This window comes from Strongylocentrotus purpuratus, unplaced genomic scaffold (genome assembly GCF_000002235.5).
Source record: "Strongylocentrotus purpuratus isolate Spur 01 unplaced genomic scaffold, Spur_5.0 spur5_scaffold_6, whole genome shotgun sequence".
Taxonomy (NCBI): Eukaryota; Metazoa; Echinodermata; class Echinoidea; order Camarodonta; family Strongylocentrotidae; genus Strongylocentrotus; species Strongylocentrotus purpuratus.
The window spans coordinates 51,718,207-51,737,254 of NW_022145612.1; the positions used below are offsets into that span (position 1 = coordinate 51,718,207).

Consider the following 19,048-nt stretch of genomic DNA (forward strand, 5'->3'; position numbering starts at 1 on the left):
GTTGCTCAGAGCTTGGTTCTTTAAATTTTGATCAGTGGGTTCTGATCACTTACATTAACAAAAAATTACTGGTATATTCTAAATATTAATGATACATGTACATTATTTCATCAAGTAGTCAACATTTGTGCATATCATTCTTACTGTATCTTGTTTGTTATCAATGTAAGATAGAATCCATCTTTATGTTTCAAGTTTATATCAATGTACTTGATATGACAGTTTGATAGTTCTTTGCTAATTGAAAAATGTGATACTGTGTTTGAATAAATCTTGCATCACTGATGTGCAATTGAATAGAATATATTATTCATTAAAATAAGTATAAATTTCACTCATTAAAAGAAAAGAAGAAATTAGATGTTGCAATTTGCTTATGTAACTTGTTGTTGAATGTTGCATGGTGTGTGATTTTGACGTATTGATTTTTGAGAGCAGATATAACGATATAAACGCAAGGAAAAGAGGAGAAGAGATTGTGGAGATATGTTAGAGTTGGATTGAAAAAGGAAAGAAAGATATACAGAATTACTGATCTGGCAGGTCGTTAATAGAAATATAAATTCAACATGCTTTTAAAGCTAATGCTAATGCTACTGCATTCGCTTAATCACAGGTTAACAATACAAAGATAGAAAATGGAAAGAGAAGGCAAGGGATCGAACGTAACCCACTTTAACAAGCTCTCCCTTTCTAATGACCTGAGCCTGCCCCCCACCCCCATCCACTGCACTGACAATAGTATTAAGTCCCAACTTATTGGGTGAGTACTGTCCATTCCATTCCCCCAGACTTATGATCCATTAATGCATCAATAATGTTTCCCAAAAGTGAACTTGATTTTTCTACGTGTATGTTTCTTTTCTCTTTAGGGAACTCAAGAGGGAGACATTCCACTATTGTATTGGATTGCAATACATTGCGCGAGATCGAGATGTACTGTGGTACGTGGTAGCCTTGCATGCGATATGCTACCGCGGCGTGCGCCAGCTAGCATGCATAGCATCAATAGCTCGAGCTCGAGAGAAGTGTCAAATGCAGAGCAAATTAAATTAACGACAGACGGTAAGTTTATATGACAAATTCATGAGGTAAATTTTAATGAGTCAATCATAAGCTTTTTATTTTGATTTGTGATTATCGTTGTTTTCATTTCATAATATTTTACCATACAAATAAATGGTAAAAAAGCATAAAAATCGGAGTCGATTTAAATTGTGAAGGAGATGGTTTGGTGGTTTTGCTTAACTTAAACATGAAGTTGAACCAGTGGGACTACGGTAGGTATTTTGGTGGACTGTCTAACTCGAGAATGTTAAAAAAAAAAGAAGATATTTCATATTTGAAATGCATCAGCTGTCCAGGGATTATTGCACTCTGCACATTACCATTGGCATTGCTTTAACTTTTTAAGCAAGAAACTGACTGAGACTGAGCGTCATTCACCAGTGCAGCGTGGCAGTCGAGCCTGAGACTCTATTACTAGACCCTATAGATCTAGGAGCGCTGGTACGAGAATAGGATCGTCCGTAGAAACGAGGATCGTTTTCGTAAACGCGAACAGACGCACGTGTCCGCAAAAATAAGGATTGTCTGCTTTTTTCGCTGACGATTCTGATTTCCAAGCCGCGTTTACGAGGATATCCTCGTTTACGCGGAATGCATTTTTCTCATTAACAGCGCGCGGATCGGTAACTCTACACCCGCAAATTAAGTGCCAAAGAAAAAAGACGTCTGTGAAAATGCGGATGATCCTTATTTTTTGGCCCCTACTGATTGTCCCAAGATTGTTGGTATATTTTGAAGGTTTCCTTACACTTTCTAAACTAAAGAGTAAAGTAATCAAATCCTCTCTTTATTGGCTTATCACAGATAAATGTAGCACAACATGAGAAGATCAAAGATAAAGCCAAGTATCAACTTGGCATCCAGACGGTCGGTGTCCACACCTTCCCAGTCTAAGGATAAAGGTAACGCAGGAACACCCACAACACCAAACACCACACAGGGTCAGGATGTTGCCCCTAAACCAACCCAGGAACGTGCAGGTGAACTCCAGAAGCCAACAAGGGAAAGAAGATCTAGCCAGTCTGAAAGGACAGATGCTGCCTTGAAGAAAGAGGTACATTTGGGGTTTTTAAAAAAAATCTATAAGTGTCATGCATGTATGTATAAAGAGATACAAAACCTGCACATGACATCCACATATTAAAAGTTAACATGATATGACATAACCATGACATTTTTTGTTAAGTCAGTAAAATAATATAATAGACGCTGATAAAGGAAATCAGTCCGTTGTATTAAATTTATAAGTCTGGGGCCCGTTTCTCAAAAACGTGATAAATCTAACTTCTACACTTAATCAGCTTCAGTAAGCTACTTGTCCGCTACGTGTCGCACGAAGCCCTCTTTGCCAAGATCAAGGACACCATCCTAACTAAGGAGTTATGACGACTCCGACCCTGTCATATCTTTGTCATAACTTCTTCAGTCGATGGGCAGCGCCATCACATGTCATTTATTGGGTAGACTATGGCTGGAAAAAAGGACAAGAAATTCTCCAGTTGCTAATTTTCTACACATTCGCTTAAACAGGGAGGTATCCTTTTTTATATTTGATAATTTATGGAAATATGCCATGTTTATATCAACAACTTATTCCACTTAACTAAACTGATCATAAACATTGATTTCCACATTCTAAAATCCTTAAAGGGATGGGTAATCTGTCACGGCAGGCAAGCTATAGTCAGAAGCATACCGGTATTCTCTAGTTTTCAGACCCATCTCCGAATGTGTAAACTGAATAGTTTAAAACATATGTTTTGGTGTTTAGAATGTTGAAGTTTTTGTCATTTTGATATTTGGATGAAGCATAAAACATTGGACAAAACTTTCATAGCATCATGTTTTACTAAGAATAATGTAATGATGTATTTTTATAAATGGAAATATCCATGGGTACTAATTTAAAAAACAAAACTGATTCACCGGTCATGAAATGAAATACTCATAATTGTATTTTACAAGTAATTCTATGGTATATCTACCGGTACACAAATTTTGAAGTATTTTGCATCTCTTATTACCTTGTACTATTTTCAATCTTTTTCTATTCCTAATTCATTTATATAATTGCAGTTTTTCTAAAATTACTTTTTTTTTTATTACGGTAAATTGCGACAAAGGCTATGTCTTAGCTCCTCTTCTCCCCGATAGTATCGATTTCACGAGATGTCTAGCTAGTAAGCTCTTCATGAAACAGTTAAGGAAGATCAGAGACATCATAGTTGTTGGCGAATAAAGTTATGACTGTCTTGTGGTTGGTTTCGAGAAACGGGGCCCATGGTCTCTAGGGGGCCATCTTGTTATCTAGCCATGAAATAATTACTGTCAGTTTGAAGAAAGAAAAAAAATCAAATTATTGTTATTTGTTCCGATACAGTTTTCAAGTCTCATCCCTGAAGTTGCCCCAGAACCTACTTCTGTGCCATTGAAGGATACAACAAAACAACAGTACAGTGCTCCCCAACCTGCCAGTGATCCAAAAGACACTGATGAGCAGTCAACTTGCGTATCCAATGCCATGTCATCGGTTCCTTCAGGAGTACAGGAGACTGGCACCAAGCTGGGTCCATCGGCCACCAGGAGGAAGAGGTTTTCAACCGTTCCCAACCTGGGTCAGCCGAGGTTACGACCCTCGGGCCAAAGGGCAGAGGCCACCACAGCTGCTAGGGCATCTACAGAGTTGACCAGTCACCAAGAGCAGAAGGAGAATGAACAAGCTGTCATGAGACCTCCACCTGTTCAAAGGGTGCTCTCTGTACCAACAACCAATAAAAAAGGTGGGTTTATACTCTTCTTTTTCTCCCTATGGATCACATCCCCAAGACTACCACATTGTTTTAAGTGTAAATTCCATTGTAGTGTATGTGTGATAAAGTTCAACTGTAGCGATCAACTGTGTGTTTAAAAAAAAAATCACATTCAAGCTGTGATAATAGATGTTTGTGGGGTAGTACGGTATGTACCAATTATGTAGAAGTCAAAGAAGTAAAGGAATGGATTAAAAGGATATTAAATCCACAAGTGACTAAATATTGAGATATTTTAATATTTCACATTCCCTTTGTAGCACATTATTTCAAAGCATTTATTTTTATGCCTCCATTATGTTTTTCGGGTTGTCAATCCATCCGTCCATCCGTACGTCCCGTTCTCATGATCACGTTATCTCAAGAACCGATCGGTTAATTCCCACCAAACTTAGATCATGTATGTATCTCGCAGAGCCAATGAACTGATTAGATTTTGGGGTCACGAGTTCCAAGGTCAAAGGTCACAGGGCTCATTATATATGTGAAAATGGCTCGTGATCGCCTTATCTCAAGTATCGATTGATGGATTCCTTCCAAACTTAAGTCGTGTATGTATCTTATACAGCCAATGAACTGAATAGAGTCGAAGGTCAAAGGTCACAGGGCTCATTATGTATGCAAAAATAGCTTGTGATCGCATTATCTCAAGAACCGATTGATGGATTCCTGCCAAACTCAGGTCATGTATGTATCTTGCAGAGCCAATGAACTGAGTAGATTTTGGGGTCACAAGGTCGAAGGTCAAAGGTCACAGGGCTCATTTTGTATACCAAAATAGCTTGTGATCGCATTATCTCAAGAACCGATTGATGGATTCCTGCCAAACTCAGGTCATGTATGTATCTTGCAGAGCCAATGAACTGATTAGATTTTGGGGTCACCAGGTCAAAGGTCAAAGGTCACATGGCTCATTATGTATGCCTATAAATAGCTTGTGCATGCATTATCATTAGAACCGACGGATGGATTACAATCAAACTTGAATTTTTAAAATTGTTTCTGTTTTGGTTTGTAATATTGCTCTATGGCAGTGGCATCATTTTCGACTGCGCGCAGTCGAAGTTCCATCTAGTTTTGTATGAAAGGATTTTTATATCTTTATAAATGTATTTTTCCATTCATAAAGATGGTGCCATAAGTCCAGCAATCACATTAATGGGACCAGATGTACAGAAAAAGACAGCTGCCAAGAGCCTTGACGTCGTCCCTATAGCATTGACTAAAACAACATCAGAAGTACAAGCCTCAGGAGATAGCAAGGTGACTGAGGGTGATGGCAAAAAGAGTGCTCATCAGGCTAATGTGTACAGCAAGAAGTTGAAAGAACTGAAAGACCAAATGGATGACGATGTAAGTTCAAGTTCAAGTTTATTTTGTCTTTCTTCCAACATGAATGTAATACAATTTAACAAAATTGTTACATTGTTACATGAGTACATGAAAAGGAACAATTATAAGGAACAAGTTCATATATTGCATTTTAGTGAAATAGAAAGACAAGGAGACCTTAGGAAAAGCTTAGCTTGTAAAAGTTAGGTCCCTCAAAGCAATATCATATACAAAATAACCAGCCAGGGAATGATCATCTGAGCCAGGGCCCACTGGTTGTTCTTCATTTAAATTTGGTATTTGGGTTATTTAGTTGCAAAGTTGTCAGAAATTCAGGAAATGGCGGCAGATTTAGGCGCCATTTTTTATTTCGGGTAGGGCTAAAGTGGTTTACAGCTACTTGTGTGTTTCAAAATGTATCAACATGTATTTTATTGAGTTCCTTATGCTTAAAAATGTATATTTAGACATTTAAATTTTGTATTTGGGTTATCTAGTTCAGCGGAAAACGCTCAAGGAGAATTTATGAGGACTTTTAGTATGTTATTTTAGACATATTCCTGGACCTGTCCTGAAAAAAAATCAGCTTGTTATGAGAAATGTCCAAGTTTAAGCCTATTTTGACCTAAGATGCTCTTGGCCTAATAAAGCAAGGGGTCCAATGATGTAAGTGGTATAGTCATCATCTTTATTGTATCCCCCGGCAGTATGCCGGTGGGGTACTTTGGATTCAGCAGCGTTACGCCGCCGCCGCCGCCGCCGCCGCCGCGTCCGCCGCGTCATATTCTTGTGTGCGCTCTTACTGCCACATTTCTTGATGGTCATCTTTCAAATTTTGTATGGAGGTGTATCCTGGTATAATCTACATACCTATAACTTTTGGTGATGCTGCCCCCAGTGTTCCGTCTTCTATAGGGTACAAGGCCATATTTCTGTGGATGGTTTGTGTGCGCTCTATAGGCCATATTTTTAAAGGGATTTTGTTCAAATTTTGAACGAAGGTGTATCTTGGTATAATCTACAAGCCTATAGATTTTAGTGATGCTGCCTCCAATGTTCCGTCTTTTATAGGGTCAAAGGTCATATTTTGATAGATGTCTTGTGTGCACTCTAGTGTGCGCTCTTACTGCCACATTTCTTGACGGATTTCTTTCAAATTTTGTATGGAGGTGTATCCTGGTATAATCTACATACCTATAACTTTTGGTGATGCTGCCCCCAGTGTTCCGTCTTCTATAGGGTACAAGGCCATATTTTTGTGGATGGTTTGTGTGTGCTCTATAGGCCACATTTTTAAAGGGATTTTGTTCAAATTTTGAACGAAGGTGTATCTTGGTATAGTCTACAAGCCTATAGATTTTAGTGATGCTGCCTCCTATGTTCCGTCTTTTATAGGGTCAAAGGTCATATTTTGATAGATGTCTTGTGTGCACTCTAGTGTGCGCTCTAACTGCCACATTTCTTGACGGATTTCTTTCAAATTTTGTATGGAGGTGTATCCTGGTATAATCTACATACCTATAACTTTTGGTGATGCTGCCCCCAGTGTTCCGCCTTCTATAGGGTACAAGGCCATATTTTTGTTTGTGTGCGCTCTATAGGCCACATTTCTAAAGGATTTTGTTCAAATTTTGAACAAAGGTGTATCTTGGTATAATCTACAAGCCTATAGATTTTAGTGATGCTGCTTGTATTTCATTATAGTTTACTCTAGACCTCCACAAATTTGGTGCTGCTACCCCCCAGTATTCCATCTCTTATAGGGTCAAAGGTCATATTTAAAGGAATATCTTGTGTCGCTATGCAAATCACATTTCTTTCAAATTTTCTATAAATATGCATCATAATCTGATCTACACACCTATTGTTTTGGTGATGCTGCTCCTAGTCTTGACAATAGTCTGAGCCACTTGCGGCAATCTCTACGTCATCCTTTTGTTTCACAAAGAGGAGAGGGAATCTTTGTCCCTCCTTCCACATAAGGATAACACAAAATCGCTGCCACTGCCGGGGGATACATTCGCATTGCGCGGCAATACAGATTGCAATATTTCTAGTTCACATTTGATATTAAATTATTTTTAAATTTAGTTAACTCTACACATATGGATGTCATCTAAAATGGGAATAGTAATAAAATGCACCTATATGCTCATTATATACTTCTGCTCTTTGCTCCTTCAGACTCCCTCTAAGAGAAGAAAACGCCATGCAAGGAGCGACAGCCCTGACCGAACTAAAATGACCATGGGAGATTTGATCTACTACAATCCAAGGACAAATCGCATGAAGTAAGAACACTCATGATTACGGTAGAAATTTTGAATTTAATATCGCACATTGTATGAATAAGAGGTTCTTTCCATGCAATCCTATATAGAAAATAAGTATATGTCTGATGATAAAGGTTTCTTATGGGAACACATCAATATCCCTTGAAGATAATGAATAAGCTAGATTTGTGCAAATGCTCAGAGATTGATAAATCAGTATAATATATTCATTAAAACAAATTACGGTATGTCTAAAACATAATGGCTCACTTGTGTTTAACCCCTCATGTTATTCTGATTTTATGAATTTATGTCATCGATATACATCCAGATTTGAATTGTGAACTTTAGGTGTTTGTTTCTGTATAAAATTTATCTTTCAATCTGTACAATGCATAAAGTTGTTTTACTTTGGAAAGAATACTCTGAACATTAATGTTTGTAAAATTATGAAATAAGTAATGTTTTGATACCGAAGTACGGTTAACCTAATGAGTAATTTTATTTTTTTTCTTCTTCATTGGTGATGCTATATGTAGTGGTTTCAAATGCTCATAGAGTAACTGTCATACTAGAGACAATGATTATTAAGCTGTCATGTCATTCTGTATTTTTCAGGATTACTGAAGCAGAGAAACAGAACAAGAAAGCAAAGACAGAGAATATCCAGAAAAAGAAAGTCACCTTTTCAACGTAAGTACATCAAATTGCATTCATGTCATTTAGACCTGATGTATGCTTTAAATTACAGATTTAATAATGATATTTCAGTTTATAATACACTTTTTTTGAAGGATACACAGCACTAATTTATGACCCCCAGCTTTTAGCTGAGCTACGATGATGCGGTGCTCGAAGCATTCTAGAAATTTCTTCCTACCACTAGACTACAAACAGATTGACTAGGAATGTTATGCCTGTATCAGTCAACTAGATATGAAATCGCTGTTCACGTTCCTGGATATTATGATTACATTATTTTGATACATGGAACAGTGTTGGGTCAGATGCATGGCTCTACAGCAGTGTAGTACTGCACTAACAGGAGCCCACTGCACATGGACATTCAAACTTAAAAAAGTAAACAAGGGTCCAAACTCCCTAAAAGCTCATTCAGACAATTTGTTTACATTGGCTGGTAAAACGCAGTGGTGTACCACCTGAAGGAGGTGTAAGTCTAATTAAGAAATCTAGGTAGAACAAGTGCTAATAAATCCTGCCATGTTGTAAATAATTTGAATAGTGAGCTTTGTAATCCTTTACAAAACTGGTCTAATCACTAATCACTAACTACAACTTTATAACATATATTGTTTGATCTGAACATGTAGACTTATTTGTCTACCCCTTCTATGACCAGGGTAGTGTTTCACAAAGATCCTAAGTTGAACTTATCTCTAAATTGGACTTAACCATTATGGATAGCTGTTAGCATCTTTGAAAATATTTTTTTTAAAGTTATTTTAAAAGGCATAAAATGTTGATTTATAATTTCTTATTATCAAGGAGATTTCATGTTCTTCATGTTGAATTTTCGCTTTTGAATATATTTTATTTTAAGGTTACAAATGGCTCTCCATAATTTTTAAGTCCAACTTGGAGTTAACTTCTTCTTAGGATCTTTGTGAAACGCCCCCTTGTATGTCTAATTTCTCTTTAGTGATGAAGAGCAAGTCGAGGAAGATGCTGATGATGATACCTCATCCACCACCACCATGGCACCCCAGGTCAAGATAGGACCAGACGGTGAGATCATCATCGATCAGAAGAGCTTGTACGTCGAAGCCTCGCCCGCTAAGACCTTTGACCTTGCAGACAGTGAGGTTGTCCATGAAGATTCCTCCCACACTACATACTCCAGCTTTGTCACTCGAAAACGCACTGCTACCTGGACAGAAAAAGGTAAGTTGAGTGTTCAGTGACACAAAGACGTATCTCCATATTTTTCCAAAATGAATATTTGTCATCAAATTGTTCAGAAAAATGTGGGCTTTCCAGGAAACACACAGACTTAACTCCACCCAACACCCCATTGAATTCAATGGCTAGTGAAACATAGACTTAACTCCTTAGGGCCCAATTGCTCAGTGACACACAAACCACTTTTTCTCAAAATGGTCAAAATGGAGTTACGTCTTTGTGTCACTGACCCATCCAAGTGTTGATTTTCTATTTGTATTCTCAGGGATGTAAAAGTAGTGATAGATTGGAATGATGTGAAAATTAAGCCGTTATCTTGACCAAGAGGAAATGTAGTTTAGTCCCATCTGTGTATGTGTGTGTGTTGGTTGATTTTATTGAATATGATTTTTGTGAATGTCATCCAATCATCAGTGGACGAGCGTCATTATACCAACAACAACAACATCTAGCAAGTTTATTTAGGATTTTGTATATTCTGCTGGTCCAGACTATGTTAACTGCATGATTAATAGTCATAATGTCTTGTAAACATTTTCTCTTTGAACTGCAGTTCCATTGATAGATCTCAAAATGAATTGAAATTCCTTTGCTATCCCTATCCCTTATCTTGATTGATCAGATACCAGAAGATTCTACATAGCTCTGAGTGCAGTTGGGACTGACTTCACCACCATCAATGCCATGTTCCCCAGTAGAACAAGAGCAGAGATCAAACGCAAGTTTAAGAAAGAGGAGCGGCAAAACCGCAAGAAGGTCGACCTGGCATTGGGTAGGTAGTCGTCCATGAGAGCATCACTTGAAAGTATCATAACCATGTTTGCATTTTGCTATGTCCTTTAGCAAGGCATTTTATCTATATGGATTCTCTCCGTCCAAGTGTTAAATGGGTTCCCTGTCGGATGTGAATATTATTGTGGTTGGATTAGCACCTACACACCTGTGAATTGGTGTATGGTATTCTGTAAGTGCAGAATCGTAATTAGATTCAGTGAATCCTCTGTAAAAGAGCACTTCAGTTACTTGTAACTGGAAAAGCACTGAATATCAATCAGTTGTACTTATTATTTTCATTTTGTTTGATTTCTTGCAGTGAATCGTCAGGAGTTGGATATGTCTCTCTTTGATCCACCTTCAGATGATTCTGATGGGGAGTCTGTGGTGGATGCAGGCAAGAGCAATAAGAAAAATTCTCGAAAGAAGAATGGTTAGTTGCATTTCCAGTACCTCCATTTAAGTTCTGAAACCCAGAAGTAAAAGTCAGCGTCAGAAATGGCTCCAAAGTAGATCCCTTCCCCTCCACCTTATAACAATCTGATCTTAAGAGAACCTACACTGTTTCCAAAATATCTTGTCCACACCCCTCCTTATAATTTTGTTCAAATGTAATAATTTACCTAATAATTATTACATATGTACAAATATGTATGATTAAGAAAGATTGTTTAGATTATTTTATGACATATTGCTTATGGTTCTTGTAGTGTTCACATATATTCTTAATTTCCTGACTTCAAGTAATATACTTGATATCTCAAATTAATAGCAGGATGTTAGAATGAATTACTTGCTAAAATTCATTGAAAGATCACAAGATGAATTGAACATGCATTTTCTTGTTTTCTCAACAGGTCAAGTTGGTCTCGATGATATCGCAGAAGACGTTGATGAACAAAGTCCAGAAGTGGCTGAAGTGGATGAAACAGAGGAACAACCAAACCTGGCAAATATTCTTAGCACAACAAAATCAGGGCGTCAGCCCAAGATGCGGACCTCATACACCATTCAGATTCCGCCCAAACTGAATCGCAAAAGGACTAGGGCATCTCCGAGTCAGAATCCAAATGCTCTCAAGGTCTTCGACGACTATGCTAAACATCGTATTCAGCGGTTACAGGATGAGCATGAAGCCACCATGACCCTGAAGAGGTTGGCTAGGAACGAGGTTGGGATAGATCCAGAGGAGGAATCAGAGGATGGTAGGAGTGACATGACATCAGAGATGATGAGTGAAGTAGGAAGTGAGATTGGAAACGATGACATTGAGAGCGTTGAGCATGCAGGACTCACCAGTAATCTTCAGCCTATGAGGGTGTTCCAGAGGAACAGTCCTTCTGCAGGACCATCCAGCAGCAGCCAGCTGGCAGTGGGTGGGTTCAGTTCCCCTGAAAGTATCAGCGATCCTTCTGTTAAGAAAGTGACCCTCATGATCACAACACCAGATGGTAAGCAAACGTTAGTTCAGGTCAACCTGACATCAAGCGACAATGTTTCCCTTCCCGGATCTTCAGGTGCTCAAGTAGAAACTGGTGATGCCAGATTAGGAGCGGGTGGGGTCGTGCATACTTTACCCAAAGCGAGACCAGCCCAGATGCCTGCTGGTCATGCCCTTTCGTCTAAGGCAAGTCCATATCAGGTGCAGAGTCCTGCTAGAACTCTGACAGCCCTCACAAATGTGTCTTCACCTTACCAAAGCGGCTCGCCCCAAAATCAGAAGATTAGAACAGTTTTATCCACAGGAGAAACACAGCCCTCCAAACAGTCAAAGAATGTAACCATGGCAAAGATTATGGATGGAAAGATAGTGTTCATTCCCTCGCAGCCATCAACATCAGCAGCATCAGCAACATCTCCTGGAGTAAGTAGACCAGTACCTGAGATGAGACCGGTAGTCAATACAAACCCATCAGTACAGCATGGATTGTCCTCTATCCATTTATCACATCAAGGAAATTCTATTCCAAGTGGCAAATCATTACAAACTTCTTCTTTTCTTGAGAGAACTAATATCACTGGACCCAAATCTCCAGACGCGACTCCAACGGTAGCACAATCACCTGTAGTACAAGCACCCGTGAGGGCGCCAACCATCCCTGTGGTGGCAGAGAACGTGTCTACAGATAACTTGCTGACCATAGGTTCACTTCCTGACCTTGGTATGAATATGACCTTTGCCCCCAACCTTGACATGGTTGCCTATGAGGAGAGCATTGAAACCATAGGGGATCATATCGTTGCACAGCAAGTCAACGTAGCCAGTACCGATCCTGATGGGGTGGTACCTCAGACTAAGCGTAAACTGAAACCTCATGAACCATTCATTCCACCCATCAAATGATGAATAGTTCATATTTGATTTTTTTTTTCTTTTGCCATAGCAGACAGTTTAATATATACTTTTTTAAATTAAAAAGTAGAGAATATTTTATTCCTTATTTTTTTCCTTTTAATATTTTGGTATTCATTTTTAATATTGATTTCTCTATCCAATGTAATGAAATATCCATATGATTAAAGGCCATAATTTCAATACAAAGGTGTATCCCACGATATTTTCCTGAATATTGGCTGGATGAAAAAATGAATCCTCCATTTTGACATACTTATATTTAACTACAGTATAATGCAAACAGCAATAATGAATTCAGTTTTGTGATTATTACTTGACAATATCATCAGAGTATGAATTGAAAGTTTTTAAAAGTTTTTTTTAAATTTTGTTAATACACAAACTTTAATTTGCCAGTTACAGTGCTATTTTAGAGGTAATGGCTTTCCCTTAGTGTTTTGCCTGGTAACGGCACTTCTCCCCTAAATCTGGGGGATTCCCTTCAATGCAAACAAAATCTTGTGAGTCAATCCATTTCATTCATTTGGTTTACCAAGGGTCACTACATTTCTCAATCAAACTTTTTCCTTGGGACAAATGACACCCCCCCCCCCCCCCCCCCCCCCCCTCCGAAAAAAGATTTAATTTTGGAACTACATAATATCGTTCAAAGAAATGTGGGGTTATGACACACATTATTTATTTCATCAGACAATCTTTTACGATCTTTAGATGCGGTTAGCCTTAAGTTTTACATAAACTTTTAATTTTGATTGAGAGTATCAATAGATCAGTGTGGAGAAACAAAATATCCCACCAGGAAATAGACTTGAACATATGATACAAGGTCTGAGCTATGTTAAAAATGTTTGCTTGATATAAGTTCATATGTATATGACAAAAAAATGAAGACTTTCTATGCAGAAAAAAAAAATTTGTTACACCTTTCATGGCAACTTATTGCAGGATTTGTGAGCTGATCATTTATTTTGATGGAATATCCCTTCAAAGATTTTTTTTTTTTTTATGTTTTACATTTTTAGTTTGAATTTGTATGTCCTAAATTTTTCAGGAATTTGTGTAAACCTTTATTTTCCTTGATGTGACAGGAATTAGTATGTGGTGCATGTTTTTCTGAATTCTTATATATTACACAAGTGCAATATGATTTTTATGGCATAACAATGTTGTTAAAGCCTTTTAAGGAAAACAAGAAAATTGTTTACCTTGAAAGTTCAATTGATGCTATTCTATATTTTGAGTGTACAGCCAATGCCTCCGAAATGGGGAATAACTTTGAAATCCAAGATGATCTTTCCATGGAAATGTCTTTGATAGACCTCTTACCATTCCAGATGGTGATTATTCCTTGTGTTATGATTACATGATCTGTTGAGATCCAAAAGGGCATTAATGTCATGTGGAGTCGATGGCCTTATGGCTCTTGGGAGACAATATTTCAGTGTCAACATCTTCCTCAATGTATTTGAGTTTCATGTATGCAATGTATACATGTTTTCCAGTAAGAGCAGAACGTGCTTGCTGTTCTACTGTGCTTTTCTTTTTTTTCCTTTTCCTGTAAATTCCTTTTTCATTAAATGAATTGGATCCTCTTGATATAAGAGCATTTACTTGAAGTTATTTGAAATTTGTTTATTGTAGAAATGGGGAAATTGGAGTAGAGAGTATGAAGAAATTGGTGAGATTAAGAAGGGCGAAAGAATTCAGCCTAATGGTTTCCTGAGATTGTCCTTTGTGTTCACATTTAGTTTTTTTTTCTTCAACTATTGTCATACAATCACTGTATCAGATGATTTAAAAAACTTCATGAGAAAGAAGACCACTATTCTTTTTTGCAAATTACCTTCAAGTTCAACCATGAAATTCTTATTGAAGTACAGCAGCTGTCCAAATGTAGAAATGATATTCAACATGCTCAACAGTCCCACTCCATCTTTTCTGTTTCAGACACATTAAGATGAAGTAATTTGATAGCCTGCTGCCACTTTGTGAATTCATACAGTTCAAAATGCTAATATGGCTGCACCTTTTATAAAATGACAGCCTTCAAATTGATATATTGATTTTATTCCAGTAGTTACCGGTAAAGTGTCCAAAATTAAATGAAGTTACAATGTCTTGTAAAAGGAGTAGACAGAGACAGAGACAGAGAAAGAGATGGACAGGAAATAAAGAGTGGTGGAAACAAAAAAAAGTTTGAGTGGGAGAGAGAGAGGGGGGCAGAGATGGACGGTGATAAAGAGAAAGACAATAACAGAACTGAGAAATTGACCGAGACGGAATGAGAGGTGACAGACACGGAGGTGGGGGATGAGAGGGAGATGGAGAGGAAATAGATTTAGAGAGAGGGAGACGGAAATTTAAAAAAATATCTAACAATGAAATTGATAAGGAGATGAAGAGGAGGAGAAAGTGAGCCTGCAAAAACGGTAGATATTTGAACTTCGATCTAGGACAAATTAGCATTGGAGTGGTTTTTTCTCATTCTGACCAAGGTGACACGGGTGTTCAATTTCTTGTTATTCTTTTATATGAAGTTTAATTATGTCACCATTTCCTTTGAATGACAAGGGTTGTTGACCTAATGACCAACTTCATAATACAAGATTTAATTTCAAATTTTTGAGAATTGAGAAAAGAGTTCACATCAAGTTTATTGAATGTAATTCCTCATCACCCCCACCAGCTATCTCTCTCTCTCTTCATCCCCTCTTTATTTTCCTCTCTGGATACCACTAGCCACACCCTAGCCATCCACTTCTCTTTCCTTTTATCAGACTATTTATACCATAATACCAAATGCTTTTCAATTTATTCATTCCACATGCCAGATTCTCTGGTATAAAGCTTTTTAACATGACTGGTGCCCCCTCAAGTCTCCTTTGCGTAAACAGATTCCTCTTCACTTCAACCCTTCTCATCTTATTTACTTCATAAAATCTCTTATTTACAAAAAAATTTTTAAAATACTGGAATTTTTGTATAAATGCGTTTGCAAAACAGACCGCTGAAAATATTTAAACGTTCCCATATGAAATGCATATTCATTTACGCAAAATTCAATTATTTTCTCCCCTTCAAAATTTAAATCAGTACCTTACAAAAGCTACATTGACACGACCTCAAAATGAATAACTCAACACATTTAGTCATCCTTTTTTTTTTTTTAAGATTCTCATTTTTATTTTGGAAATGACTAACACATTTTGACAAGACAACGATGCTGTCAAGAACAAATACAAAACCAACCTTTTCCAAAATAAGATTTTCAACAATGAAATAATCATGAACAAGATGTCATGGTAATTGGCCTATACAGCACACTCTGTACTTACCCAAATGTAAACAACAAAATGTCACTTTTAAATTCCTTATATTTAAATGTGCTAAAATATACACAAAGTTTTTAACATACAGTAATTGTTAAGAATGACAACATGAAATGACAGCCACAATGTTGTTTAAAGACATGTTCCATTTTCCACTCCTTGTAACATGCACGTGCTTTAAGACCGAACAAGAAAATGATGTCTATTAATGCCAATCAGCAGCATATCCTTTAGAAATAATTTGAGGTACGTGTACTTTACAACAATTAACTTTCCAAAAGAAACGTTTGTTAAACAATGGCCTTTTAAACAGAAAAGGAAGGAAGCCAAGGATTTTGCCACAAATTCCTTAAATTTAGAAAGATTTCATAATAACAATCTACCTTCTTATTCATGGAGGTGTTGTGGGCTAAGGATCCACAGGTCAAATCCTAGTCATGACATTACTATGCTCTGCCTAGGCAATAATATATATTCCATGTGCCAATTGAAACCAGGAAGGATATAAAACGATTTTGTAAATGATTTCAACAGTGCCCTACCTAATGCATATAAACATACTCCTGGGAAAGGAAATGGTGTACAAGCACATATTCTGTGCTGACTTGACATGTGTCAACAATAGAGGTACTATCAATTGTATAATGGAAAAGCACAAACCAAGTATTACTGCTTAATCAATCATCATTAATTCTGAAAGAACATTTAACTTCTGGCAAGATGGAATGTTCTTCAGGTACATGACTTTAAAACATGGGTTTTAACGTCTGTTACTTGATCTCTATAAAGTGTCACAATTATTCAAGAAAGAATTCTCTGAAGTCATGAAAGAAAATATGTTATATTCCTCTAAACCCTTTTGCGTATCTAATCAATTGTTAGTCTAGAAGATTCTAAAATGAGGATAACAATGACAAGGCCTACCGGTACCTAAAAGTTTGTACAAGTTTTTCACAGAATACATCACCATTGGAAAATAATCTGATTCGAACAAAGAAATCAGTATTTTCCATATGATCCAATCAATAGAACCCTGTAAAATAGCACTCACATAGAAAACAAATGTTACAGAAGTTGAGGCAGATTGAATAACCAGATTCAATTCATGGCAAGGTTGATATGTGTGATTAGTAAATAATTGTTCAACACAACAACAGCAATCATAAAATGAATTCTCTAATCTTATAAATATCTAAATATATCTAGCTAAAAGTTTTGTAATCAATAAATTTGCCTATGCTCTTTGTACAGATACGTTGTACCATATACAATGTGCAAGTTCGGACATATAATTATTATTATGTTGACTCAAATATGTGGTTTTCTTTTAATATTCTATTTCATTCTCAATAAATTTCTCTACATAAAACAGGAAGTGCTAGCCATAATTTATGTTTGTGCATATGGTTCTTCATCTCAATAAAAGTCAACATAACTCCACTTTCCCATATAATCCTCTATCTCTCTCTCTCTCTCCCTCTCTCACTTTTTATTTCACTCACTATCTAATTTCGAACTCCATCTTTATCTCCCTGAAGATGGAGAGGGATAACGTTTGGGTGGGGAGGGGGGAACAGGAGGGCATTAATTTGTATACTTGAACATAAAGAATGAACACCTACCTAGCTCTCATCAGACAATATGCCAAGTCTCCTCTCCTTATTTGTGCAAATATGGAGACTGAATTTAGAAGAAAAGAAAGACATATCACTCTCTATTATTTTCCTGTTTACATATGCATCCAATATGAAAGGTTTTGGCTCAATTTTTTTTTCTCTATGCATCATTACAGGTCAATATTTGTCCATGAGCAATTAAGCTGTTTAAGAAAAAAAAGAACAAGTTACACTCTCTCTACCGTAACATCATACATTCTATTCATCAACTAATAAATCTAATGAATGCTTCAACATTTCAACAAAAAAACCTGGAAGATTTCACCACATTGGACAAAAATGTAAGCAAGAACAAATACATGTTTAGACACGATGTACCACAAAACAACCATTTCAATTAATCATCTTTCTGTGTGTATGAAAATACTTCAAAATTGCATTAAAATCGCTGAGCCAATTTTCACAAGGTTCTTGTGAAATAATCAAATGTGATATTCAAAAATATCCTAACATTGAATTCATTAAACAGATACATCCTTTCATGTAAAACTTCTTTGATAATTTTATGTACAAACTATTAACAGCAAATTTGCATTCTTCTTTTATACCTCTATATCAACACAAAAACCATGTAACATATGATTTCAATAATCAGAAAGAGACGTCTTCTAGACAAAATGAAATTCGACAATAAAACCTGCTTGAAATACATATATATATATTTCTATATATATTTATACATATAAAACCAATCCATTGTCATTTCTGCCATTTGGCTTCTCCAAAGTATGAACAAAGGAACCATTTATGAAGAGACCAATCTTTGTTTTTCTGATTACATGTGTGGTTTCTAATACTGATAACAAAATCTGAATTGGGTATTAAGCTGCTTTAGAACTCCATGTTTAATACAAGAATGGTGTAGCCTAAAGTAAAATGAGAATGATAACGCCATTGCCATACTAGTCATACACCACTTGTAAAATTACCGAGGCATTGGAGATAAGATTTCAATTTGAAGGCGGTCCAGAAGGGCAAGATACGACCCGCTGACCTCTACATCATGTACAGCCTTTGTGTATCCTTGAATAGAAATATCATTCATAGAATGTATAGATGCACTGATAAATATCCCTGACAGGTGCTGATGATCTAGCATGAAAACCAACAATTTCACCAAAAATTGCATACCATTGTTTCAACCTTCATCAAATCTTCCTTTCTAAACCATAAAATTGAATCAATGTAGTTTACTTATTCTGTATGGCCAGGCAGTATGCTTTCAAATTATTCTCCAATGCCTGTTACCGTTGTGTGAGCTATTCTTGAGATGCAAGAACAGCCGGCCAGTCTAAACTCTGCCGGTGAAAATGACCAATGTGCCGCAAGTATGGGAAGCAGAAAGAATGGTTGAGGAGTGTTGAGGAGGGGGAGGGGGTGACTATGTAAGGGTATGAGGGAAGGGGTTATTTGCCAAACAATCTTGATGTCTCCTGCTCATAATGCTCAATGTTCCTCTTCATGATGTCCATGCATGGACCCAACAGCCGCTCAAATGCATTCACGTCCA

General features: G+C 36.9%; 2 protein-coding genes across 2 annotated transcripts in view; one reads left to right on the forward strand and one right to left on the reverse strand.

Moving 5' to 3' along the window:
- Window positions 1–1,001: 1,001 nt before the first annotated feature.
- LOC100889889 (transcription factor TFIIIB component B'' homolog) lies at window positions 1,002–14,149 on the forward strand. The gene is made up of 10 exons (XM_003724076.3): window positions 1,002–1,065; window positions 1,873–2,122; window positions 3,449–3,848; window positions 5,008–5,231; window positions 7,395–7,501; window positions 8,102–8,176; window positions 9,144–9,385; window positions 10,026–10,175; window positions 10,497–10,610; window positions 11,035–14,149. Exons 2-10 carry the CDS (start codon window positions 1,889–1,891, stop codon window positions 12,519–12,521), a joined length of 3,033 nt encoding a protein of 1,010 aa, XP_003724124.2. The 5' UTR covers window positions 1,002–1,065; window positions 1,873–1,888; the 3' UTR covers window positions 12,522–14,149.
- Window positions 7,112–19,048, reverse strand: part of LOC373288 (cyclic AMP-dependent protein kinase type II regulatory subunit) — a gene marked incomplete at its 3' end in the record, with an annotated part of 57,359 nt that continues 45,422 nt past the window's right edge. Inside the window, 2 exon segments of the mRNA NM_214523.1 lie at window positions 7,112–7,140; window positions 18,912–19,048. Of these exon segments, the coding sequence (NP_999688.1) occupies window positions 18,945–19,048 (104 nt within the window).